Here is a 24,015-nt window from a genome sequence, read left to right as displayed (position 1 = left end):
GCTCGGCACGGCAATGTGAGCGCGGGCTGGGCTGTGCCGGGAGCCGCCGTCCCTGCCACAACAGCTCCTGCACCCACCTGTCGGCACCGCGGCACCTCCTGCTTCCCTTCCTTGTGAACCCACATCCCATCCCTTCCATCCCATCCCTGGCACCCTGAATCCCCCGCACCCTGCACCCACCTGCCCTGCAGCTGGCATCCCAATCCCTGCCCTGTGACCTTTCCCTGCACCCGGCATCCCATTCCTGGTACCCTACATCCACACCTTGCACTTCACATCCTAGCACCCTAATTCCCAGCACGCTGCATCCCCTGCCCTGCGCTCCACATCCATTCCCTGCACCTGTGGCCTTTCCCCTGCACCCTACATGTCCCCCACATCCATACTCTGCACCCCACACTCTATCCTTCGCACCCTACATTTCGTCCTGCACCCTACATCCCATTCCATGCACCCTAAATGCCCTGCATCTATGGCCTTTTCTCTCCCTGCAATCTGCATCCCATTCCTTGCACCCAACACCCATTCCCAGCACCATACATCCTACTCCTTGCACCTGTGGCCTTTCCCCTGCACCCTACATTCCATTCCCTGCACCCTACACCCATTCCTCGCACCCCACATCCCATTCCCGTCACCCTACCTCCATTCCTTGCACTCTGCATCCATTCCTTGCACCCTACATCCTCTTCCTGCTCCCTATAGCCCGCTATCCCACAACACCCTGTGCTCATGTTCGGCTCTCCACCCGCTGCTCCATCCCCAACCTATCTGTGGGGTTTGGGGTTTTTAGGGCGACAAGCGCGGTGCGCGCTAGCCCCGCCATCCTGAGCGTCCCAGCCTGCTCGCTTCCCGCGCCCCGCCTCTTCCTCGGGCCGGTTAAACTCACGCAAAAGGGGCACCGGGAGTGCGGCGAACCCGGTACCGGGACCGCAGAGCCCTGGCACGGGCGAGAGGAGCAAAATAACGAGCACGGACAGTGCTGTTAGCGCGACCGCGGCAGGACTCGAACCTGCAATCTTCTGATCCGAAGTCAGACGCCTTATCCATTAGGCCACGCGGCCACCTCCACTCCCGCCTCCCCGCGTGCCTTACTCAGGGAATCCCGGCGGGCCGTACTACGCGCGGGAGGGGGGCGGGACGGGACGGGACGTCACGGCGGCCGGAAGCTCCCCCGGGCGCCCCGGTTTGGATCTGCCCGCCGGCCCAGGCCCCGGCGGAGCTTGCGGGGTCCAGGTGGGAACAGAGGGGAATTTGGGGTGAAACAGCTGTATGGGGGGGAAACAGCTGTATGTGGGCACGGCCGGATGGGGGAAATATCGGTATGAGCGAACATTTGTACGGCATGCGCGGCTGGATGGGGAGCACGGCTGTATGGAGGGAAACATCTTTATGGGGGAACATCTGTATGGGGAGCACGGCTGTATGGGGGAAAATATCTGTATGGGGAAACATGTCTATGGGGGCACGGCTGTATGGTGGGCACAGCTTTATGGGGGAAAACACCTGTATAGGGTAAAACATCTGTATGGGGTAAAACAGCTGAAGGAGAGAAAACATCTGTATGGGGGCACAGCTATGTGAGAGAAAACATCTGTATGGGGGCACAGCTAAATGAGAGAAAACATCTGTATGGGGGCGCAGCTAAATGAGAGAGAACATCTGTATGGGGGCACAGCTAAATGAGAGAAAATGTCTGTATGGGGGCACAGCTAAGTGAGAGAAAATGTCTGTATGGGGGCACAGCTAAATGAGAGAAAATGTCTGTATGGGGGCACAGCTATATGGGGGAAAGGTTGTATGGGTACGCAATTGTATGGGGACACAGCCATATGGGGAACATGGCTGTATGGGGACACGGCTCTATGAGGGCACAGCTGTACAGAGGGCTGTGTGACTGTACGTGACAGTGTGTGCATGGCAGTGATCAGTGCTGAGCTCACCCTTTGCCTTTCCCCCCCGCAGCTCCAGCTCCCCTCAGCCCAGGGGGAGGATGAGGCGCGTGTCCTGGGCGCGCTCGGTGCGGGGCTGCAGCCCCCAGCCCCGGCGCTGCCCGTGCAGCTCCTCGGCCAGCCGCCCGCTGCCGGAGGAGCCCGGCCAGGAGCCGTCCACGGGCCAGCGGCGCATGAACCCCCTCAACATCCAGATGCTCTCCAGGAGCCTCCACGAGCAGATCTTCCGCGGTGCCCGGGTGCGCTACTCGGCGGAGGAGGTGCAGCGCAGCGTGCGGCACCTGCAGCAGCACGGGCTGTGGGGCAAGGAGACCTCCACGCTGCCCGACGTGGAGCTGCGCCTGCCCCGCATGTACGGCCGCGACATCGCCGAGCACTTTCGCCTGCTGGCGCAGAAGCAGAGCCTGCCCTACCTGGAGGCGGCCGAGGAGCTGCTGCGCTGCCAGCTGCCCCCGCTGCCCGAGCGCTGGGCCTGGCGCCTGGGCTGGACCCGCTACGGCCCCCAGGGCCAGGCGGAGCCCGTGGAGTTCCCCGAGGAGCGGGCGCTGGTGCTGGACGTGGAGGAGGGCGTGGCCGAGGGCCACTGCCCGACGCTGGCCGTGGCGGTGTCCCCGCACGCCTGGTGAGATGCGGTGCCAGCAGCGGGGCTGGGGACACGGCAGGGCTGGGGGGGACAGCTTTGAGGGGATGGGGATGGTCCTGAGCAGAGCCTCTTCCTGCTGTCCACTGCTGGCTTGCCGGGAAGATACAACAAAGCCCCAGAGCGTGGCTCTGGGATGTGGGGTGAGTGTCCTGCTTAGCTAGAACAGCTCTTGTGACAGTGTTCACAGGGGTGTGAGCATGAGGGAAGAGACGAGGATCTGACTCCATGTTTCAGAAGGCCTGATACATTATTTTATGATATATATTATATTAAAATTATACTAAAAGAATAGAAGAAAGGATTTCATCAGAAGGCTAGCTGAGAATAGAGAAAGAAGGAATGAATAACAAAGGCTGTGGCTCGGACAGAGAGGCCAAGCCAGCTGACTGTGATTGGCCATTAATTAGAAACAACCACATGAGACCAATCACAGATGCACCTGTTGCATTCTACAGCAGCAGATAACCATTGTTTACATTTTGTTCTTGAGGTGTCTCAGCTTCTCAGGAGGAGAAATCCTAAGGAAAGGATTTTTCATAAAAGATGTCTGTGACACATGGGGATGGTCCTGAGCAGAGCCTCTTCCTGCTGTCCACTGCTGGCTTGCAGGGAAGATACAACAAAGCCCCAGAGTGTGGCTCTGGGATGTGGGGTGTGTGTCCTGCATAGCTAGAACAGCAGTCCCTGGGGTTGGCACCTCCCTCGCACAGGTGGGGTCCTGTCAGCCCCCCATGGCACTGTGGCTGCTCTGTGACAGTCACAGGTGCCACCTGTCCCCCGCAGGTACTCGTGGTGCAGCAGGCGGCTGCTGGAGCAGCGTTACTCCTGGTCCAGCCATCTCACCCTGGCCGACCTCATTCCCATGGAGAGCCCAGCAGGTGCCAGCTGTGCCAGCAAGCAGGACTGGACGGAGAGAGTGGTGGTGGGACACAACGTGGCCTTTGACCGGGCGTTCATCAAGGAGCAGTATCTTATCCAGGTAATCCACTGAGCCTTGGCTGTGCTCTGGCAGCTGCAATTTCTTACCCAGATAATCATTTGCGTTGGCTCTTGAGGGTTATTTTGGCAGATGCTGTTCTGCACAGTACCCCGGGTTTGTGCTCACTTTGTCCTGCAGAGCAGGTTGAGGCTGGATCTCTTTAGAGGAAGATATTCTTGCACCCTATAGGGCTGCTGGAGGCTGCAGGGGCAGCAGCCTTTGAGCAGCTGACAGCCTGCACTGGGGATGCTTTTGGCTCTCAAAAGGGGAGTGTGGGAGGCAAAAGCAGCTTAAGCAGAGGACTTGTAGCTCCTCCAGCATACCCCCAACCCTCTGTTTTCTCCCCCTGTGCTGTGTCCCAGGGCTCCAAGATGCGTTTCCTGGACACCATGAGCATGCACATGGCCATCTCGGGGCTGACGGGCTTCCAGCGCAGCCTCTGGATGGCTGCCAAGCACGGCAAGAGGAGGGGGCTGCAGCAGGTCAAGGAGCACATGAAGAAAACACGCAGCAAGGCCGAGGGGCCGGCGGTGAGTGAGGGGAGCTGAGCTGCTGGCAGTGCTGTGGGTGGCAGGGGACAGGGTGCTCCTGTCACAGAGCCCTTTGCTGCTGTTCTGGCAGAGCGCAGCAGCTCCACTGAGTGAAGCTCTCCCAGCGCGTTTCAGATAAGGTGGCCTTGGTTGAAGCTGGAGCAGAGGCATCATTTACTCCTCCTGATCTTGGCTGCAGCTGGTTGTCCTCCCACAGTGTGTGACCCCCCTGTTGTCACAGGTCACAGGGTGTGACCCCCCTGTTGTCACAGGTCACCTCGTGGGACTGGGTGCACGTGGGCAGCATCAACAACCTGGCGGATGTGCACGCGCTCTACGTCGGGGGGGAGCCGCTGGAGAAGGAGGCACGGGAGCTCTTTGTCAAGGGCACCATGGCTGACATCAGGAGCAGCTTCCAGGTGCAGGAGGCCATCCTACTGACAGGCAGCAGGAGCTGGAGAGGGAGCAGGGTGGTAGTGGCTGCTGGGGTAGTTTCCATTTTGCTGGGGTAGTTTCCATGCTGGGGTAGTGTCCATACTGCTGGAGTAGTTTCCATTTTGCTGGGGTAGTTTCCATGCTGGGGTAGTTTCCATTTTGCTGGGTAGTTTCCATGCTGGGGTAGTTTCCATTTTGTGGGGTAGTTTCCATTTTGCTGGGTAGTTTCCATGCTGGGGTAGTGTCCATACTGCTGGAGTAGTTTCCATTTTGCTGGGGTAGTTTCCATGCTGGGGTAGTTTCCATTTTGCTGGGTAGTTTCCATGCTGGGGTAGTTTCCATTTTGTGGGGTAGTTTCCATGCTGGAGTAGTTTCCATGCTGGGGTAGTTTCCGTTTTGCTGCCGCTCCTTGCAGCACTGGGTGTGCGTGGGGCTGTGACCTGCTCTGTGCTCCTGCAGCCCCCATGCCTTGCCCTGTGCTGGCCCAGGGGTGGCTGCTTTGCCTGCTCTCACCTGCTGCTGTCCCCAGGACCTGGTGTCATACTGTGCCCGTGATGTCCAGGCCACCCATGAGGTGTTTCAGGAGCAGCTGCCACTGTTTATGGAGAGGTGAGAGCTGCCAGGTTCTGGCTGGTATTGGCCAAAGGGCTGTGGGCTTGGTGGGCAGTGGGGAGGGTCCTGGTGCCTCTGGGCATGAGATGTAGCTCCTCTTGTCCTTAGGGTGTCCTGAGCCTCTTTTCAGGAGGGACTCCAGACCCACCTGTGTAGGTGAGCAGGAACAAATAGCAGCACAGTGGCTGAGGGGGGTGAGCAGGCTTCCTGAGGCAGTCTGGAGTGATATAGTTTTGGGGTTGTTGCGCAGGACAGCTAGAAGATTCAGCAATCCTTATGGTTTAGGGGAAGAGCATTGAGGGTTGTGTGAAGCTCTAGATGAAGACACATCCATGTCTGTTGTAGTCTGGTGCTTCCAGGGCCTGTCCCCTCTGGCGGATTTCTAATTCCTTGCTGCTTTGGGGTCCAGGTGCCCCCACCCTGTCACGTTTGCAGGGATGCTGGAGATGGGAGTGTCCTACCTGCCAGTCAATGGGAATTGGAACAGGTACCTGAATGATGCTCAGGGTATTTACGAGGAGCTGCAGAAGGAGATGAAGAAGTCCCTGATGAACCTGGCCAACGATGCCTGCCAGCTGCTGCACGAGCACAGGTACCCTGGGCTGGGGCTGCAGGAAGGAGCTCAGGCACCAGCTGCTCCATGGGGGGCTGTGGGTGGCTGTGAGGGACAGGAGCAAAGCTGTGGTGTGACAGTGGTGTGTCGTCAGTTACAAGGATGACCCTTGGCTCTGGGATCTCGAGTGGGACACACAGGAGTTTAAGCAAAAGAAGAATCCAGGGAAGAAGAAGAAGAAGAAAGGTCAGGATGGGAACAGCCCAGTCTCCCCAGCAGCAATGGAAGCAGAAGAGTCAGCCCAGGAGTGGCAGGAGGGTGAGCACGGGTGATCCCTGGGGATGAGGGATGCTCCAGGGCTGCCTTCCCAGGGGTGGACGAGGTTTGTTGGTGCTGCAGGGTGAATCATTGCTGGCCTATGTCCCATGCTGCTGCCTGTGGTGGGGGACTGGTTTGGTGTCCCTGTCCCCAGAAGAGTGGCACAGAGGGCCCTTTGCAAGCCAGTTCTCCTTGCCCCAGCAGACCCTGGTCCCCCCAGTGAGGAAGAGGAGCTGAAAGTCTCTGCGAGCCAGCTCAGTCTGCAGCGCCTGAAGGAGACGGTCACGCTGCAACCCAAGAGACTCCAGCACCTGCCCGGCCACCCGGGGTGAGTTGGGGACCCTGTGTGTCCCCAGGGCTGTCCCTGCACTTTCTGACCCACCCTGCTGCTCCCATGCCCAGCTGGTACCGCAAGCTGTGCCCGCGGCTGGAGGAGGAGGGCTGGGTGCCTGGGCCCAGCCTCATCAGCCTGCAGATGAGGGTGACCCCAAAGCTGATGCGCCTGGCCTGGGATGGATTCCCCCTCCACTACTCAGAGAAGCATGGCTGGGGATACCTGGTGCCAGGACGGCAGGACAATTTGCCAGCAGCCCCTGTAGAGACCGATGGCCCCTCCTGCCCACACAGGTGAGAGGGATGGGATGGGGTGCTGGGCTGGGAGCTGCCCCATGGGGGTATTTGGGAGCTCCCTGGCACTGCCCAGGTGCTGCCCCAGAGCCTTTGTGGGTGCATCAGCCCTGCCCTCTCCTCTGCCAGGGTGATTGAGAGCCTGTACAGGCAGCACTGCCTGGAGAAGGGCAAGGAGCAGCCCCCGGGGCTGGAGGCAGCTGTGGAGGACGAGCTGCTGGGGATGGACAGCAGCACGATCTGGCAGAAGGTGAGGGAAGGGATGGAGGGTTCCCTGGTGGGAGGGAGGTGCTTCCTCCCGTGTGCATGCAGTAACCAGACCTGTGTGCAGCTCCAGGGGCTGCAAGTAAGAAATTCCCTTTAATAAGGGTTGCTGGAGGATTGGTGTTTGATCTGGCTCCCCCACGGTCCCTCTCTGCTGCAGATGGAGGAGCTGAGCCGGATTGAGGTGGATCCAGAGGAGAAAATGAGCAAAGCAGACCAGAGCCTGGTGCTGGTAAGGGGGATTTCCTGTGGAATGGAGTGGTGGATTGGTCTGTCTTTCCTTGGTTTCCCCCTCCTGCCGTGCTTGAAAATGTTCCTGGCATTGCCTCACTTTGCTGGTCGCAGGAGGAGATGGAAGAGCTGAGGTGTGCAGAGATGAAGAGCAAACCCTCGTTCCACCATGGCAATGGTCCCTACAACGATGTCAACATCCCTGGATGCTGGTTCTTCAAGCTGCCTCACAAGGCAAGCTGGGGCTCCTGGGGCTCTTCCTGTCCCCACAGTGCTGCTGGGACCCACGTGCTCTCATCCCGTGGGATTGCATGGGGGAAATCCATCTCTGTAGCTGGGACAGGGGGATGCACAGAGCTTTGCTGATGTGGAGTGGAGGCTTGCTGAGCCCTGACACCTCTTTTGCTGCTAAAGGATGGGAACGATAACAACGTGGGAAGCCCTTTTGCCAAGGATTTCCTGCCCCAGATGGAGGATGGCACCCTGCGGGCTGCTGTGGGCCGCACCCACGGGACAAGAGCCCTCGAGATTAACAAAATGATCTCATTTTGGAGGAATGCTCACAAGAGGATCAGGTGAGCAGCTGCTTTCATGGTCACACCTCTGTGGGTGGAGGCTGTGTTGAGACGGGAGTTTCTGGGGATGCACAGGGGCTCAGCATCTCACCTGCCACGTGTCCCCTCAGTTCCCAGATGGTGGTGTGGCTGAAGAAGGGGGAGCTGCCTCGTGTGGTGACCAGGTACAGTACCCAAATCTGGACTGTTGTTCCCTTTACCCCACACCAGGAGGGCTCTTGCAGGGTGATGCTCATCCTTGCCTCTGTCCCAGGCATCCTGACTACAACGAGGAGGAGAGTTATGGGGCCATCCTGCCGCAGGTGGTGACCGCAGGCACTGTCACCCGCCGGGCCGTGGAGCCCACCTGGCTGACAGCCAGCAATGCCCGGGTATGGCCTGCTTGGATCCTTGTGGGGGTGTTTTGGGGCTCCCTCTGTGTTTTGGACTGATGGGAGGTGCTTGGATTGGATATGGATGCTGGATTTGGGGTGGCAGGGCCAGAGCTGGGGTCCTCTTGCTGATGTGCTTTCGTGTGGGAGAAAGGAAGGAGTCAGCAGGGGCTCTGGAGCTTCAGAATGTGGTGAAAGGGGAAGAAAACACCAACATACCAATTTCTGTCTTTTCTCAAGCTTCCCTTCTTTGCTGGAGTAACCAAATGGGTGATGCTCCACATGAGTTAAACCAGGTTTTCACATTGAGAGCAAAACTTAGGGGTGTAGGGGGATAGAATATAAGAATATAAAGATAGTGTAGAAAGTAATCTTACCCCTAAGGAGTTGTAGCTGGGCCAGTTATCAAAGATTAGGAACAGGCCACAGCTGTAAATGAGAAGAGTGCTATAAAAGAGTGGGGTGGCTGGGTGAGAAGGGAGCTGGAGTCTGTTGGCTGCTTTGTGGAGGAGAAAGAGTCAGTGCTCTGAGGACCTGCCCACGAGAAGCACCAAGAAGGTCTGGAACTTTTGTGATAGTGGACCACAGTATGGAACCCCTGCAATAAGATGACAACATAGGGGCACAGGGAGTGCTGTGCCAGCGCTCTGTGGCTGTGGGAAGGCTGCTCCTGTGCCGTGGAGGAGGAGAGGGGTTTGCTGACGTGGCCATCGTGTCCTGCAGGCCGACAGGGTGGGCAGTGAGCTGAAGGCCATGGTGCAGGTGCCACCTGGCTACTCGCTGGTGGGAGCAGACGTGGATTCCCAGGAGCTGTGGATCGCGGCGGTGCTGGGCGAGGCGCAGTTCGCTGGCATGCACGGTGAGCCGGGGCTCTGCTGCACAGGGGCTGATCCCTGATCCTCATCCTGATCCCACCGGGCATCCAACCTCTCCTCCCGCAGGCTGCACGGCCTTTGGCTGGATGACCCTGCAGGGCAAGAAGAGCAACGGCACAGACCTGCACAGCAAGACGGCCGCCACGGTGGGCATCAGCCGGGAGCACGCCAAGGTCTTCAACTACGGGCGCATCTACGGGGCAGGGCAGCCCTTTGCCGAGCGGCTGCTGATGCAGTTCAACCACCGGCTCACGCCCCAGCAGGCGCGGGACAAGGCCCAGCAGATGTACGCCGTCACCAAGGGCATCCGCAGGTGGGTGCAGCCTGGGCAGGGCTGGTGGCTGTGCTCCAGCCAGAGGAGCTGGGTTACTCGCTCTCCCCTGCAGGTTTCACCTCTCTGAGGAGGGGGAGTGGCTGGTGGAGAAGCTGGAGCTGGCTGTGGACAGGGCGGAGGATGGATCAGTGTCGGCCCAGGATGTCCAGCGGCTCCAGAGAGAAGCCATGAAAGGGTGAGATGGTCTGACCCTGCATGGCTCTGTGGCTTTGGGATGCGAGGGGGAGAGGGCTGCATCAGCTGCTCCCTGATGGGCAGAGAGGAGAGATGGGGCTGGATAGTGCTGGTCCGCCCTTCCTGCTCCTCCAGGGCCAAGGAGGTTTGATTTGAGGGCTGTCAGCCTCACCCACTTTCCCAGTGAACAGTTAGCAGGGTCTCGTCCTGCTGCCCCAAACCAGGAGGGAGTGTTTAAGGGTCTCAAATGGGGACCTGCAGCCCCCTACCACTCTTCCAGCAAACCTCCCCTCTGCCCCACAGGTCCCGATGGGAGAAGAAGTGGAATGTGGTGGAGCAAAGAGTGTGGGCTGGAGGCACCGAGTCCGAGATGTTCAACAAGCTGGAAAGCATTGCCTTATCCCCCTCCCCACAGACCCCAGTGCTGGGCTGTCACATCAGCAGGGCTCTGGAGCCTGCCATGGTCAAGGGGGAGGTAAGGATGCAGCTCTGGGATGCTGTGATTTTGGCTTTGCTTATCTATTCTGAAATGAGTGCCTAATGTTCAGCCCCTCTTAGATTGCTGGAGGATCTTGTAGCCATTCAGGAAAAACATTGTGCCTTTATCTCCATGCCACCAAGGAAACCCAACCACCCTGAGTTTAACAGGTTTCTCCCAGCTGTCCTGTACAGGTACCGTGCCCTTGACTGCAGCGCTCTCTTACTGCCCATCTCTTTCTTTCACCAGTTTGTGACCAGCAGGGTGAACTGGGTGGTGCAGAGCTCAGCTGTGGACTACCTGCACCTCATGCTGGTTGCCATGAAGTGGCTGTTTGAGGAGTTTGACATCAACGGGCGCTTCTGCATCAGCATCCACGACGAGGTGCGGTACCTGGTGCAGCACCAGGATCGCTACCGGGCTGCCCTGGCCCTGCAGATCACCAACCTCCTCACAAGGTGAGCCGTGATGGCTCTGCTGTCTCCTGGGCAGCAGCAGCTGTGACTCCAGAGTGGGACAGGCAAGCCCCAGGGGCTGGGGGTGGCTTTGCCTACAGCAAGCTGGTGCAGAGCAGTTTTCTGCTCAGGGCAAGTTAGCAGCACTGGAGGTTGCAGTTTCTTCATGCTATAAATGGACCTCAGCTTTGATTTCCAGGGATAATGTGCTGACAAAAGCTTTTTTTTTTTATCAGCTTTTGGCCCTGCAGGGATGGGGCCAGTCACTGGCTTTGCTGGGATGCAAATGCATCACTTCATGCTCCCTTTGGGTCTGCAGCTGTCACATGGCAGCAGCCTTTGCGCTTGTTTCAGGAGTTGGGAGCCTGAAACTGTCCCATCCCTCATCCCCTGCTGCCTTCAGGGGACAGCAAGGGGCATGGCTCATCTCTGCTGTGAGCACCAGTGCTGTCCCCTCTCCCACAGCGTGGGGTGTTCCTGCTGCTTCCCTGCCCCACACAGAACTGAGCTCAGCCGAGAAACTCCTGACCTCTAAGGGCTCCCATTGATCCAACTCTGTCCCAGCCAGCTTTGCCAAATCCCCCTCCCAGCACCGTGGGGTGTTTGGTTACACAGGAGCTGGCCAAGGTGAGCTGTTTCTCCTGCGTGGAGGCAGGAATGACACAAACAGCCTTTCTGCAGCCACAGCAGGGCAGGCACCCTGACGTTCCTGCCTTTGTGCTGGCTCCTGTGAGCACAGGGCTTCCTGCTGGGAAAATCCTGCATCTGCTCTGCCTGCCAGGGAGGATTAGCCAGCAGTGAGGGGCTAGATTCTTCCCTTTGCTTGAGGAGGCTCTATTCCTTCCAAGGAGGCACCATTACTGTTCCTCCCATGCTCACTATAGCAATTCCTGACCCTCCTGCAGTCCAGGGCTTAGAAAGCCCCTTGCCCCCCCCCGCTGAGTGATAATACCCTGTGAGAGGTGGCCAGTGTTTGGTAAATGTGGCTGATTGGAACTGGGTGTGACAAGGTCAAGGGTGATGTCCAGCACTGTCCCACCTCCTTTCTTGCTCTGCAGGTGCATGTTTGCCTACAAACTGGGCCTCCAGGACCTGCCACAGTCAGTGGCTTTCTTCAGTGCAGTGGATATTGACCAGTGCTTAAGGAAAGAGGTGACCATGAATTGTGTGACACCGTCAAATCCCATGGGGATGGAGAAGTACGGCATCCCTGAAGGTGAGCAGTGTCCCCTGGAATCTCCTCTCCCCCTGCAAGCTGCCCCCTGGAATCTCCTCTGCATGAGCCTTCCCATCTTAAGCAGAGCATTTGGCCTGAGTAGTCATTCCCTGAGGGCTCTGCTCAGCTGAGGCACCTCATGAGCCCCTTGGTTCCTGGAACATCCTCTGACCTACAGGGCAGCCACTGTGCTGGAGCCTGCCCTTCCCTCCTCAGTCCTCAAGTGTTTTCATGCTGCTGCTTTCCAAATATTTGTGAGTGATGAGCCAGGCCTGGCTCTGTTCTCCCACACTTTGTTTGCTTTGTGCCCCTTGGAGGAGCTCTCCTGTGCACTTTTAACACAAACCAAATTTAATGTCTTCTCTGAAAGGAAGCACCTCAGCAACCTTGTTTTGTCAGTTTTGCCCTGTAGACCCAAAATTGCTCTTCCTTAGCCAAGCACTGTTCTGGTGTTGCTGGGTGCTTCCTCAGCAGTCCCAAGGCCTCAAGTCATCCCTGTCTGCACTCAGTGTAACCCTCCAATTGCTGCAAGCAAACATTAAACTCGTGGCTGGGAAAGCAGCTCCTCCTCACTCATCCCTTATCCCCAGATAAGGGAAGAACCTGCCCTCAGATTTGTTCTCTCAGTCACTGCACACATCAGATGCTCTGCCCTTAAATAACCTTTATTAGGACTCTTACAGGCAAAGGGTGCTTTCAGAAACAGGATTTGTGCTCTGTAGGCACAATGGGCACTTTTCACCAAGAACAAGGCAAATTAAACAAGTGCATCACAATCAGGGTCAGCAAAAACATAACAGCAAAACCAGCCTAGATAGAGGAAGCTGTGGCCTCTGGCTGCTCAGGAGATGCACACAGCAGCTTCAACTCCAAGGCAGAACAGCCCATCTTCCCAGCTCCCTACTGGTGCTGGTTTCTGCATTCTCACCATCACCCAAAACACAGGTTTGAATAAATTGAGGGCGTTCTGTGCTAGGTGCTCTGAACTAAAGCAGATCCCAACCATCACTCTCTTGCATTGCACAGCCTGAGTGTACTGCAGGGAACTGACTGTCCCCTTGTCTTCCAGGAGAAGCACTGGATATATATCAGATAATTGAAATAACCAAAGGTTCGCTGGAGAAGCAGTGACGACACCAGAGGGCCAGAACAATTGTCCAGACCGTGTGCCAAAGCCTCCCTGACCTTTCAGAAGCAGATCTTTTGGCAGGGACTGACTGATCCCAGCTGCTCCCTTTCCATTTTGCTGTAAGAAGGGATATTCCTGGGGAAGATTCAAATAGCAGAGGCACTTCTGGTGGCAGCAGCCAGCTGTGAAACCTGAGACAGGGGCCAGAGTTGCTCCCATGGACACAAAGAAAGAAAGCAGAAGTATCTGACAGGAGAAGCAATAAACCATCATCTCCATATCTGCAGCCTCTGAGACCAAGGAGAGTCCACCATGGAATGGGCACTGTGAGAGGAGGCAGTGGCAGCAACTCCAGTTTATTTTTTTCTCTGTCTCTTCTTTTTGGGTTCCTGGTTCTCATCTGTCTGCTCCACTGTGCTGCTCTGGAGAGGGGAGGGAGAGAGCAGCAGTAGAGTGTGATTGTTTTTGTGTGAGTAGTCTAAGGAATGTTTACCTAGAGCAAGAAGCCAGCTGTGCAGAACAGGATTTAGCTCTTTTTTTTCTCACTAACAAAATGACCTGAATATGGGATTCCTGTCAGCCACTGAGACGTTCCCCATGGGCCACCCCCTCCCCACTTCATGCTGGAACTTAGACCACGGGCTACCAGTGGCACAGGACAGGGACTCTGTCCTGGGTTTTGGCTTGTTGAAACACTCAGGAAAATATGGACAGAAGCACCAATAAAAACCTGGACAATCAGCAGAGTAAACTGTTTATTTTTCTTAGCCAGCACGTTGCACTGCCTTCACCAGCACTATGTAGTAGAGATGGGTCTGAGGAGAATGATGCCTTGCAGAATTTGCCCTGACAGGTCTTTATCTACAAAAACTTGCATACAAAACCACTTTGCATCGTGCTGCAAAGGTCTGATCCTGGCTAACAGTTCCACTTCCCCAAGACCAGGGACACAGAGCTGGTGCATGAAAGTAAAGGCTGCAAGAGGCAGAGGGCTGGGGTGTAGGGGGTGTTCTGAGAGAATCTGTTCACTCCTTCCTATCAGCTTCGTATTAAAGTGAGAGCTAACCCGGGGAAGACAAGCTGTTCTGCACAACTCACAAATGCAGCTGGCTTCTAAAGAGGAGGAAAGCTATCAGTAAAAGCAGCTGAGTGAATTCTGACCTGGTCGTTGTGTGGCTCGTTCTCAGCATCCTCGGAGTTCCGCTCCTGCAGGGCGCTGTCCAGCACGGAGGCGTTGATGCGGAAATCCCGGGAGGTGCTCAGCTTCATGTACTGCATCAGGTTCACCTGCAGCAACCCAGGGGAAACCAGGCAGGGGAAACATTCAGCCATGAGCATCTTTAGTCTTCTACTCTGCCTAGTCCTTTGCACAGCACTGGGACAGAGTCCATTGCAGTAATAATGCAGGATTGAAGCGCAAAGAGGGTGAAAAAGCTCCTGCCCCTGTGCAGTCCAGGGGTCCATTTATATTTTCCTAAAAGCAAGTGATTGCCAGCTACTCTCACTCTCATGTAGGACCTTGTTGTGGTACATTTCATGACACAGACTAGGGGAGAGTGAGGACAGCTGGCATAAGGTGTGCATAGTTCTGCTCCACCTGGAACCACAGATGTGGACTGATGTTGGCATGGGCTGGTATCAATGTGGCAACAGTTCAGCAGTGTTGGGCCAAGAGCATGGGCAAGGGCTGAAAGGTCCCTACACCTTCCTAATCTGAGTATTAATAGAGACTTTACAACAGCCTCCACCATGCCATTGATCCCACTGTTCACCAGGGTCAGGTCTCAGATCTCTCTGCTTTACTTTACCTTTGACTTCTTGGAGAGATGGATAAGGAACTTCTCATATTGCTCAATTGCAAAAATCAGATTTGGGATTGGCTTGGTCTCCCGAAGCACCTTGGCCTGAAATGTGAGAGGAGTGAGATGGGTCAGATTTGAAAGGGCACAATGGCACTGTAGTGTGACATGAAGACCAGAACATTCCCAGTTTAGTTCTAAAGAGCCTTCAGTAGCCTTGCTCTGTACCAGTCCTGCCCCACCCAGCAAGCCTTGCCAGCTTTGTCACTAGCTTTAAATTGACTCCCAGGATGGTTCTGCAGTGAGGCTCTCCTGTGCATTGTTTTGTGCTCTGCCTGCAGTCCACGGCCCTGACATCCCTGTCAGCAGCTCCTCTGCTGCAGCTCTCCCAAGGCACCACAAGCACGAGCCATCCAAGCAAGGAGCACCCTGACGTTTCACCACATTGTTGTCCTGCTTATTCACCAGCACTGGTGTTCGTTCCCCATGGTGACAGAGTGGTGAAGGACATGCAGCATTTCTGCCCATTTCCATACACTCAGGGAAATGCTAGGAAGATCATACTTGTGGCTTTTTTAAACCCTTAACATCACAGGAAAGTCTGGGACAGCTGACGAGACGGAGGAAATGCTGTCTGGGAGCACAAACAAAGGACATCAAGGACCAGGAACCTGCCAGCCTGCTCACTTGCTCCCAAACAAATAATCCAGTCATTTTCAACTGCTTTACTTTAGTGGAATCCATGCCTTCCTTCATCTTTAAATGCACTGATAAAATTAAGAAACACTTAAAGAGGATGCAACATCAGTTCCAATAAATTAGCCCATATCTCTAATTTCATAGCTTACCCCAAATGGTGAAAATACCAGACAAGGCAGCCTAGCCAGATTGACCTTTGTTTCATGTCCATGAGATTTTAAGCTGCATTTAGTGAAGATGGCTTTTTTGTTATGGTTTTTGTTTTGGTTTTTTTGTTGTTGTTGTTGTTGTATTTTGTTTGGTTGTGCTTTTTTAGACTTTTCTCTGAAATTACAGTATATTAAATTTTGGTTTTACATAAAGGCCAAAAGACAAATTGTCTGGTGATCTGTAAAAAGCCACCAGGTACCACAAAGCTTGAGGTAGATGATCCTGCCCATGTTCTCATGGAGTGAGTCAGTCTTACCATTACTGTGGAGACTGCAGCAGCTTCATCTTCTTTCTTCTTCTTTTTCTTCTCTTCTACAAAGCTTAAGCTCTCACTGTGGATGTTCTGAAGGAGAATGCCAAAAGATGTGTCATTAGAGGGTAAGCAGGGAAGAAAGGCCAGCCAAGAAAAGCCAGAGAAGTCCTTGCTCTAGCCAGCTAACAGCATTACCAGCTAGATAACAGAGAGGTAGCAATATAAGGGTAGAGTTAGGTGGGATCTCAAAAAAAAAAAAACAAAACAACCCAAAACCAAGAAAGAAACTAATTTTGTAATTTATACAGTCAGAAATATGCATGCATGAGAAATCTCCAGCAGTGATGGCTCTGCACACCCTGACACCTTCCCCAATATGTTGTAAAACTCCTGTGATCCTCACATAAGTACCCAGGTCCTCTCCAGGCAGATAAATCCCAGCTCCAGCACTGCAGTCTGTGGCACCCACGTTACTTCACACTGTGATGACTGCAGTGTTGTTGACCTTTATTTGCCATTGTGGTTAACAGCAGTATTAATCTCATCCAAAAAACCCCACATGAACAGAGGGGAAAAAATCCCAGCTAAAGCCCAGCTCCTTCCCTGCTCAAGCAGAAATCAGCATGTTCAGTCCCAATGGTGCTGAAATGTCTTATGCTATATTTGACAAAGTAAAGCTTGAACTGTAAGAAACTCAGGTCATGTCAAGAAGATTAATAATCCCCAAGAGTGCCTGTGTACTGAAGCTGATACACCACTCAGCATCAGACAGACTGCGTGTGATTCTGCCAGTTAATTTAAGCCTCACCTGTACGTAAGTAATGAATGAGTAACACTGTGGGGTCAGATGGGAGCCTGAGAGTTTCACCTGCAAAGGAGCAGACAGAGAGGCTGCTGTTACTCCTAACTCAAGGCAATGAGCCATTTCCCCAGGAATTTGCTCACACTCACCAGCTTTTCCAGTCTTCCTGGGATGGTATTTGAGCTGCTGCGGCAAGCCTGGATATACTGCAAGGAAAACGGGAGTTTCTTCTAGGTGTGCTCTTCCCATCCTGTGTCCAGCTGGGGCTCAAAGCAGCTCACACAATGGCACAGTGGGGAGGGCAGGATTTGCACAGATATCCTCCCCAGTGGCTTGTTATATCCCAAATGGCATGTCTGCATTCCAAAGCTGTGAGAGGAGAGCTCTGGGGCAGTCACCACCTCGTGGAGCTCAAAGGAGCTCCACAGGCTTGTGTTTCATGGCCCAGTTCCCCCAGGTCCTGCTTCAAGGAATGGGAATGAGTGGCAAGGGCAGGGCTGGTGAGCACTGTGAGAACACTGTGAGTGCCCTTCATTGTGCACACACTTGTGTAGAGGAACCCACAGCACAAACTGGAAACAGCAACTCCAAGCCATGCAAAGCCAAATTCAGCTGGAGAGAAGCTTTTCTTTTATCTCCATTGGTACAACTATTACTGCTTAGAAAGGTCACAAAATTGAGGGCATGAAAGCCAGCAGAACAAGAGATCAACAGGCCAGTCCTGAGCATAGCTGCTGCCAGGGGTCACTGTGAGCTTGCTGCAGCAGATGGGGAGAAGGTTTTTAGCTTAGAGGCAGCCCACTGTCAGCAGAGCACACTCACGTGTTTGATGAGGGAGGTGAGAATTGTGTATGTCTTGCTGAGGCTTCTCAGCAGTGTGTCCACACAGCTCCCTGCTGGGAGTGCAGTCTGCACCAGCTCATGATAGACTGTCAGAAGAGTTCCCAGCTGCAGAATTACACCTTTCTCCAGAGCCTGAGTTTGGTTTGATGCCTGAGAGGGGTCTTCTACAAGAAAGAGATGAGTATCTGGTGAATATATATCCAATGAATCCAGTTGTGCAGGTGGGAGGCACAAAAGACCATCTTTGTGTCTGATGCATAAAGCCCCAAAGGGGCAAGGGGAAAATAATCACTGGAGAGATTTTATGACAACACCTTTGTTCATGTGCAACCAGCTCAAGGGAGAGTTTAACCTGACCTCAGATGATGCTATCTCAAAATCCTGAAATATCTTTTTGCTCTCTGTCTTTACCTGTTCTTGACAAAGCTGTAACAGTAAGAACTGGACAGAACTTTCATTAAGTAAGAACTTTCATTCAGTAAGAAGAAAGTAAGAACTTTCATTACCTGATGTGTCTGACCCCAGACTGGTGAGTTTCTTGATAAGCCAATCCACCTCTTCAAGGACTTTATCCACCTGACCCAGAACCAGCAGCTGAGACAGAAACCAATAACAAAACAGATTTTTGGAAGTGTTTGGCACAACAGGAACCTGCAAGCTGCTCCAAGCACAGTAGGCCTGGACACTGCAGGTGTCACACGCATGCTGTTCTGACTCACACAGACAGTGGGGGCTGCAGTCTTGGCATTCACTACGGCAAAATGGCACCGACCCTCCACTTCTATGTCCTGGGCAGAGGAGAGAAAACAAATTCTGGTAAGACTTTAACTGCTGTCACACAGTTTGCACCAGAGATGCACTCAATTCTGACAGCACTATGAGGAAGAGCTCAGCTGCTCCTGCATCATACCTGATCTATATCTCCCAGGCAGGCGTGGATGTCTTGTGCAAGCTCCCGCAGGAGACCAACAGGGCTCTTGTAGAGAACATGGACACTGAAGAGCAGAGACAGCAAACCCTTGCAGCAAGAAATATCCTCTGTGGGGAAGAGAAAGTGACACAGTGCCAGGTGCAGAGCTTGCCTAGCTACTTAGGAAGATCAGATATCCAGTGAGGGAAAGTCTCAGATTCAGTATGGATTCAGCAGTAGGTGAAAATCCTATCAAAATACCCCAGCTACAAAAGCGAGGTTTAAAACATCAGGCATCCCTTGTAATAGTGCAAGGGGAACTACGGCCCACTGGAGCTGTTTGGTCATAGGAAAATGGTGACCAAAAGCACAGAGGAAGTGCAATACAAACCCTGGCAAGAGTAATGTCTTTCCAGAGTATAAATCCCAATTTGAGCCTAAATAACAAGGCAGAAAAGTCAAGTATGTGAGTGGCTTCCTTTCCTTCAGAAATACTAATAGTTTTAGAGATGGAGCTCCCTCTCTAAAACTTGTACTTACATCACAATGTTGTGCCAATCTGCCACAGAATGGGACCTGAATGTATCTTGACAAAGAGGTAAAACCAGGACAGAGCATGTAAGGGTCTAATGTCAGACCTGACACATCACATCTAAACATGCTCCTCAAAGCTTACTTACCAAGAGCATTTTCTTTGCAAACTTTGACTGTCCAAGTCAGGAACTGAAGGAACTATTTAAGAGGAGAAAAGATACCATGATTTTGAAACAGAATTCAAAACACAGCATTACTACTAGTAATAAAAATCCAAGACAATGAATCACAGCAGAGGAAGATGAGTAGGGAACCCAGCTGTGCCCTGTCAACTTCCACAAGGGACACTTAGCCTAACTAACAAGTCAAAAACTGAGGCCCAGGGCAGGGTAATGGCTATACATCCCCTTGGACAGAGTAAGAGCTCCATTTAATTTAAGGTAAATGATGACTCCAGACTTCTGGCACAGTTAGTGCAGTTCCTAGCTTGTAAAATTGGGGCACTTTAGAAAATGACTCCTTGCATGGAAGGAATTAGGCACTCAGCCAGTTTGGACTGGACACAAGTTTGCTGGCCTTTTTTGCCTCTACTCCCATGTGGAGGCCACACCACAACTAGGCTATGTTAGGAGTCCCTGCTCAGGCAAACAAATCATTCAGGTGCCCAAAGGCAGGATCAGAATGTGCAAGAGTGGGATGGCAAGACAACTTCCTCTGAAGTGTCCTTGCAGATGTGTGACAGGAGAGCCCTTCACAGTGTAACAGAACTGTCCCTTTGACCTGGTGTGGTCTGTGGGAGGAGGCAGGACACACATGTCAGAGCCCACAGATGCCAACCCCATCTGATAATCTCCTTCCCACACACCTAAGGCTATGACACCCAGCCACCATGTGAAGGCTGAGGAGTACCTGCTGTGAGGCTGGGTCCAGCAGTTTGGACAATGTGGAGAGAACAGTGATGAGTGACTGGGTTTCCTTGGCATTGAAGTCATCTTCAGCACTGCTGAGCTGGTTCACCAGGGACCTCTGGTTAGGGGAAGGAAAACACTCTCTGAGTGTGAATATGTGTTGCATAAGCAAATAACCAGAAGCTGCAAGCAGGTAAAGGGATCAGCAGCAAGGAGAATGACAAAGAGTACAAAAACAGGACTCTTCTCAAGAACAAGTGCTGATTTTTGATAGGAGTGCTTACATACAGCCTGCAGATGGTCAGTGTGACTTTTAGAATACTCAGTTAAGTTTATGCTGCACTGAAGAACCTAGAGTTCTGTAAACACACATGCACATCCACCCACCCTAAAGAAGCTTTCCTCAGGGATCAGAAACTTCTGTGAACTGCTAGTGAATCAGTGCCACAGTTGCTATCACATACTCAACCCTGTGGTCAGGCAACAGAGAGCTAGCAGTGTTTCCTGCCAGAATCCCAAATGCTTTGGAACACTTGCAGCACACAGTGGTACTCACCTGAAACTGTCGGATCTGGAAGGCAGCTTTCTCTGTGACATTAATATCCGCTTCTTCTGCGTCACCATCAGTAATATCTGGCAGAGACAGAAAGGTGCAGAAAAAAAGCTAAATGCCAAGAGCAGAATACAGGATTTATTTCCAAAAGTGGGAAAGACTGCTCACAGCTAGAGGAGGAATACAGACTGCAGAACCACGGTGAGCTGAAAAACATGTTAAAGGCAAACTTCAAATAGATGAATGCTGTGTCAGACCCCAGCTATCCTCTGCTGACAGACTGAGAGCTCTATAAAGGCAGGTAAAATATATCTCTAGAACCTGTCTCTGGTGTGAAAATCTATGCTACCTAAGCCCACCTTGTTGCTGAGAAACAAGAACCAGACCCATCTCTCCCTAGTTATGGATAAAAGGTCCTGCCCACACATGGGCTGGAAGCTGGAGGGTAGAAACCAGAGCAGAATGGTACCATGTGCCTACCCAGGGCTTGCAGGAACTGGGGGATCTTGGCAGAGTACAGCTGCTGCACCGTGTTGAAGATCCGCAGCAAACCTTCCAAGCACAGAAGTGAAATGCTTTTGCCTTTCTTCTTCCCTGATTCTTCAACAACGGTGGGAATTGAAGTGTACCTCCAAAGCAGAACCCTGTGGGATGGCAGATGAGATTAACTCCAGTAAAGCTGGCTGCACAGGGCAAGAACTAGATCTACTCTTAGGATTGCATTTTTAATATAACTACACTAGAAGGTCTCTTACCTACAGAAAATAGTGGGGAAGAGATCTTTTTTTAAGAAGATTTTATTTCAATGTCAGCAAAACAGCTACTGCATTCTTCCTGCACAGCTAAATAATTTAATTCTTTCCAGGTGCCAAGGGACCTTCCAATCCCATTTCAAGACCATCTTTTCACACTCATTTCTTCCACCCTGCTTTCCCTTTTTCTCAGACTACCCTGACCACTGGTGTCAAATCCACCAGTGACAAAAACAGCTTTACTCATGGCAGTTTGGTTCTGTGAAATGTCAGAATTCACTACAGAGCTCTCTATAAATAAAATCAGAAAGGTAAAGGCAGGCAAAGCACAGTAAAAACTTGTGAGGAAAGCAAAATTGTTTGGCCCAAAGAAGACTTTTCTATTTGTAGGCAAACATCATTTTCCTGCTTCCCCTAACCCCACTTCTTCCCTTTTTTGATCCCTCTCCTTTCTTCTCATTAGTTCTGTTGCCTGCACAGATGATCTTATTCTGTTTCAATGTCCAATCACGCAAAACATGTAGCTCACATGTAGTCCTAATGACTGCAACAAAAATAGCCTCTATTATTTGGGGTGAGACACAAAACCAGCATTATGCATGGCAGGGGTAATTTGCATTTTGTGCTCTCTGCTGACTGGGCTTTGAAAAGACCCCATGCAGATATGACCTAGATTCCAAAAGACATTTACATGGTTCACATTCTTGGATTTCCAAAGGATTAGATGCATGAATGTCTTCAAGCATCTTGCAGAAGTCCTAAACAAATGATTTCTAAAGCTTGTGTCCCTCATAAATCTGTTTTGTTCTGTAGCTCCAAGTGAATTTTAACTTTTCTTCATTCCAGAGGCCCCAAGAATCCAGCCTGTAATCATCTTACCTTCTCTGTGACAAAAAGTGATGAACAAGAAGTCAGAAAGAGGCTGAAAATGTTTGATGGCATTTGGTTATTCCAGGCCAAGTTATTAAAGCTGTATCACTCACTATGGCACAGAAACTGTAGTGCCTCCACTTGATTTCTCAGGAGCACAGGAAGGCACTGACCCCAACCCAGCAACAGCAACAGTATGAAACAGTTATGGACTGCATTCTTCTTCCAAAGAAGAATAAGAATCAAAAATCCCCCAAACGCATTGCTGATGTCTCCACGTGCCACACTGACTCACTGCGTGATTTTGCAGAGGTTCTGGAACATCTTCTCAAGATTCTGTCCGTCTGGTCCGTCTGTCTGTCCCATCTCCTCCAGCTGCTGCACCTTCTGCAGAGCGACGCTGACGGCGTAGCGCAGGAACTCCGTGCTGGAGCGCAGCACAGCCAGGCTCTCCTCGTGGCTCTGGGCATTGTCCCTGCAGGACCAGAACTCTCAGAGAACTGGGGATGCACACAGGAAGCTCAGGGGTGGCCTATGAGATCCCAAACTTAACATGCATTTGCAGATAAAATCTCTGGCTGAACTGAGGGAGGAAAAGACCCGTTGTTTTGGTAGCTTGTAGTGAACACTCAGAGGGTAAGAGCTGCGCCAGCCTTTCCTGCACATTAACACATGGTTTGAATCGATGTCTAGCTCTGCTCCACAGAGGACTGGACACCTTCTCACCTGAACAGAGCTGTGAGCAGAGTAGATACAAAACCCATGGACAGGAAGCTCCGTGCAGTTTTGTTGCTCAAGGCAGATTTGTTCTTTCCAGCTTTCTCCTTCAGGATTTCAGAGAGTTTGTTGTAACACATAAACAGGCCTAGGACATCCTCAAACTTGTTCTTACTGCAATAAAATAGCAGAAAGTATTAATGGAGAAAATGCATTCTTGGAGTTTCCCATTTGAAGCTTCATCTGCCAAATTACACAATGATGCTGCCTAAATGATGAAACTTGTTACATCCCCCTGCCTCCCTAACAGTGTATACCTCACCCAATCCTCCTCAACCTGCTCTTCTACAAAATGTCAGGTCCCATCTCCCACAACACATGACATTCCAAAGGAAAACACTCCCCAAGGCTCTGTGAGTGGCTGTGCCATGAGGCACTCATGCTCAGATCACTGATTCTGTGTTGGCACTGCCAATGAGGCTGTACTCCGAAGAGCTGGGCAAATAATAGCACAGCTACAGCTATAGGGTAAGATTTAATGTTTTACCTGAAATTCCCAATGTTGAAATTGTACTCAATCAGAACCTCACAAATTCCCATCACCTGAATGGCATAGATGTTGTTTTTCACACCGACACCAGAAGACAGCGAAAAATCTGCTGATTTATCCTGAGAGGTAAAGGAAACAAGTGGAAAATCTTTTCAAAAACTGACAAGAACTCAGCGTCTTCTCCCACTGAGTCAAACTGAAAATCTGATTTACCAGTTCAAAGTCTTCCAACTCGCTCTTGATCATTCGTCGTGTGACAGATTCTAACATCTCTTCAAAGTTTTGCTGAAATCCCACACTCTCCTCCTCCTCCTCGTCATCTTCAGCTCCTTGGCACAGACGCACAGTGCTCTTGTACCAGGCAAGGCAGTGCTGGATGCAGCAGAGCAGGTGGGCCTGGAGGAAGCAGCCACACAGTCACACTCAGCCTCTGAGCTGGAGGTCACTGGCAGCAGTGGACATGGCCCAGACTGTTCTGGTGGGATGTAAAGGGCTGTGGCTGCCTTCGTAACTGCCTTGAGTCTTGAGGGTATGCCTGATTCCCAAATTGAGGGGATCAGTAATCTCACACAAAGCTGCTCAGTTCCAGCTTCAGACAGTGCTCTGTGTCTGAGCTTTTCTAGATGGGATGTAAAGCCTTAACTCCCACTGCTCCCTCCACCAGCCACCTCAGGTACTGAAGGAGATGGGAAGGGAATTTCCAAGGGGACTCTCACTCTAGCTGAAGTGTCTGTGCCCTTCCCGGGTGTGCTACTGCACACAAGCCTCCTTAGGGGAAAACAAAATGATTAATTTGAATTTGTTCCCTTGGAAATCCAACAAATCATTGAGGTCTCATCTCCAACAATTTCAAAGGAGCAAAAC

The 24,015-nt window shown here is 52.4% G+C and overlaps 2 protein-coding genes and 1 non-coding gene across 3 annotated transcripts in view; 1 reads left to right on the top strand and 2 right to left on the bottom strand.

Moving 5' to 3' along the window:
* Positions 1 to 991: 991 nt before the first annotated feature.
* TRNAR-UCG lies at positions 992 to 1,064 on the bottom strand. Its single transcript has one exon. It is a non-coding gene; the product is annotated as a tRNA-Arg (tRNA).
* A 108-nt stretch (positions 1,065 to 1,172) lies between these two features.
* Positions 1,173 to 13,502, top strand: POLG (DNA polymerase gamma, catalytic subunit). The gene is made up of 23 exons (XM_005419586.3): positions 1,173 to 1,236; positions 1,966 to 2,574; positions 3,379 to 3,574; positions 3,937 to 4,104; positions 4,377 to 4,523; positions 5,069 to 5,148; positions 5,561 to 5,743; positions 5,859 to 6,022; positions 6,227 to 6,350; positions 6,425 to 6,649; positions 6,779 to 6,899; positions 7,074 to 7,145; positions 7,259 to 7,378; positions 7,559 to 7,719; positions 7,830 to 7,883; positions 7,973 to 8,090; positions 8,814 to 8,949; positions 9,032 to 9,278; positions 9,352 to 9,474; positions 9,777 to 9,948; positions 10,201 to 10,409; positions 11,465 to 11,622; positions 12,692 to 13,502. The coding sequence occupies exons 2-23, from the start codon at positions 1,994 to 1,996 to the stop codon at positions 12,751 to 12,753; spliced, it is 3,621 nt and encodes a 1,206-aa protein (XP_005419643.3). The 5' UTR covers positions 1,173 to 1,236; positions 1,966 to 1,993; the 3' UTR covers positions 12,754 to 13,502.
* The window catches only part of FANCI (FA complementation group I), a 26,787-nt gene continuing 15,043 nt past the window's right edge, over positions 12,272 to 24,015 (bottom strand). Inside the window, exons 20-37 of the mRNA XM_005419717.2 lie at positions 23,365 to 23,547; positions 23,149 to 23,270; positions 22,611 to 22,775; positions 22,180 to 22,359; positions 20,743 to 20,906; positions 20,266 to 20,342; positions 19,711 to 19,827; positions 18,948 to 18,999; positions 18,268 to 18,395; positions 18,077 to 18,145; positions 17,864 to 17,951; positions 17,337 to 17,521; positions 16,664 to 16,720; positions 16,521 to 16,580; positions 15,716 to 15,802; positions 14,560 to 14,655; positions 13,913 to 14,038; positions 12,272 to 13,173 (exon numbers count right to left, since the gene is read on the bottom strand). Coding sequence (XP_005419774.1) covers positions 13,108 to 13,173; positions 13,913 to 14,038; positions 14,560 to 14,655; positions 15,716 to 15,802; positions 16,521 to 16,580; positions 16,664 to 16,720; positions 17,337 to 17,521; positions 17,864 to 17,951; positions 18,077 to 18,145; positions 18,268 to 18,395; positions 18,948 to 18,999; positions 19,711 to 19,827; positions 20,266 to 20,342; positions 20,743 to 20,906; positions 22,180 to 22,359; positions 22,611 to 22,775; positions 23,149 to 23,270; positions 23,365 to 23,547 — 2,022 coding nt within the window. The 3' untranslated portion in view covers positions 12,272 to 13,107. The remainder of the gene's footprint in view (positions 13,174 to 13,912; positions 14,039 to 14,559; positions 14,656 to 15,715; positions 15,803 to 16,520; positions 16,581 to 16,663; positions 16,721 to 17,336; positions 17,522 to 17,863; positions 17,952 to 18,076; positions 18,146 to 18,267; positions 18,396 to 18,947; positions 19,000 to 19,710; positions 19,828 to 20,265; positions 20,343 to 20,742; positions 20,907 to 22,179; positions 22,360 to 22,610; positions 22,776 to 23,148; positions 23,271 to 23,364; positions 23,548 to 24,015) is intronic.

The sequence above is a fragment of the Geospiza fortis genome, unplaced genomic scaffold, assembly GCF_000277835.1.
Source record: "Geospiza fortis unplaced genomic scaffold, GeoFor_1.0 scaffold171, whole genome shotgun sequence".
NCBI classification, from domain to species: domain Eukaryota; kingdom Metazoa; phylum Chordata; class Aves; order Passeriformes; family Thraupidae; genus Geospiza; species Geospiza fortis.
The sequence above is the reverse complement of the archived record's forward strand: the minus strand, read 5'-3'. Positions and strand labels throughout refer to the sequence as shown.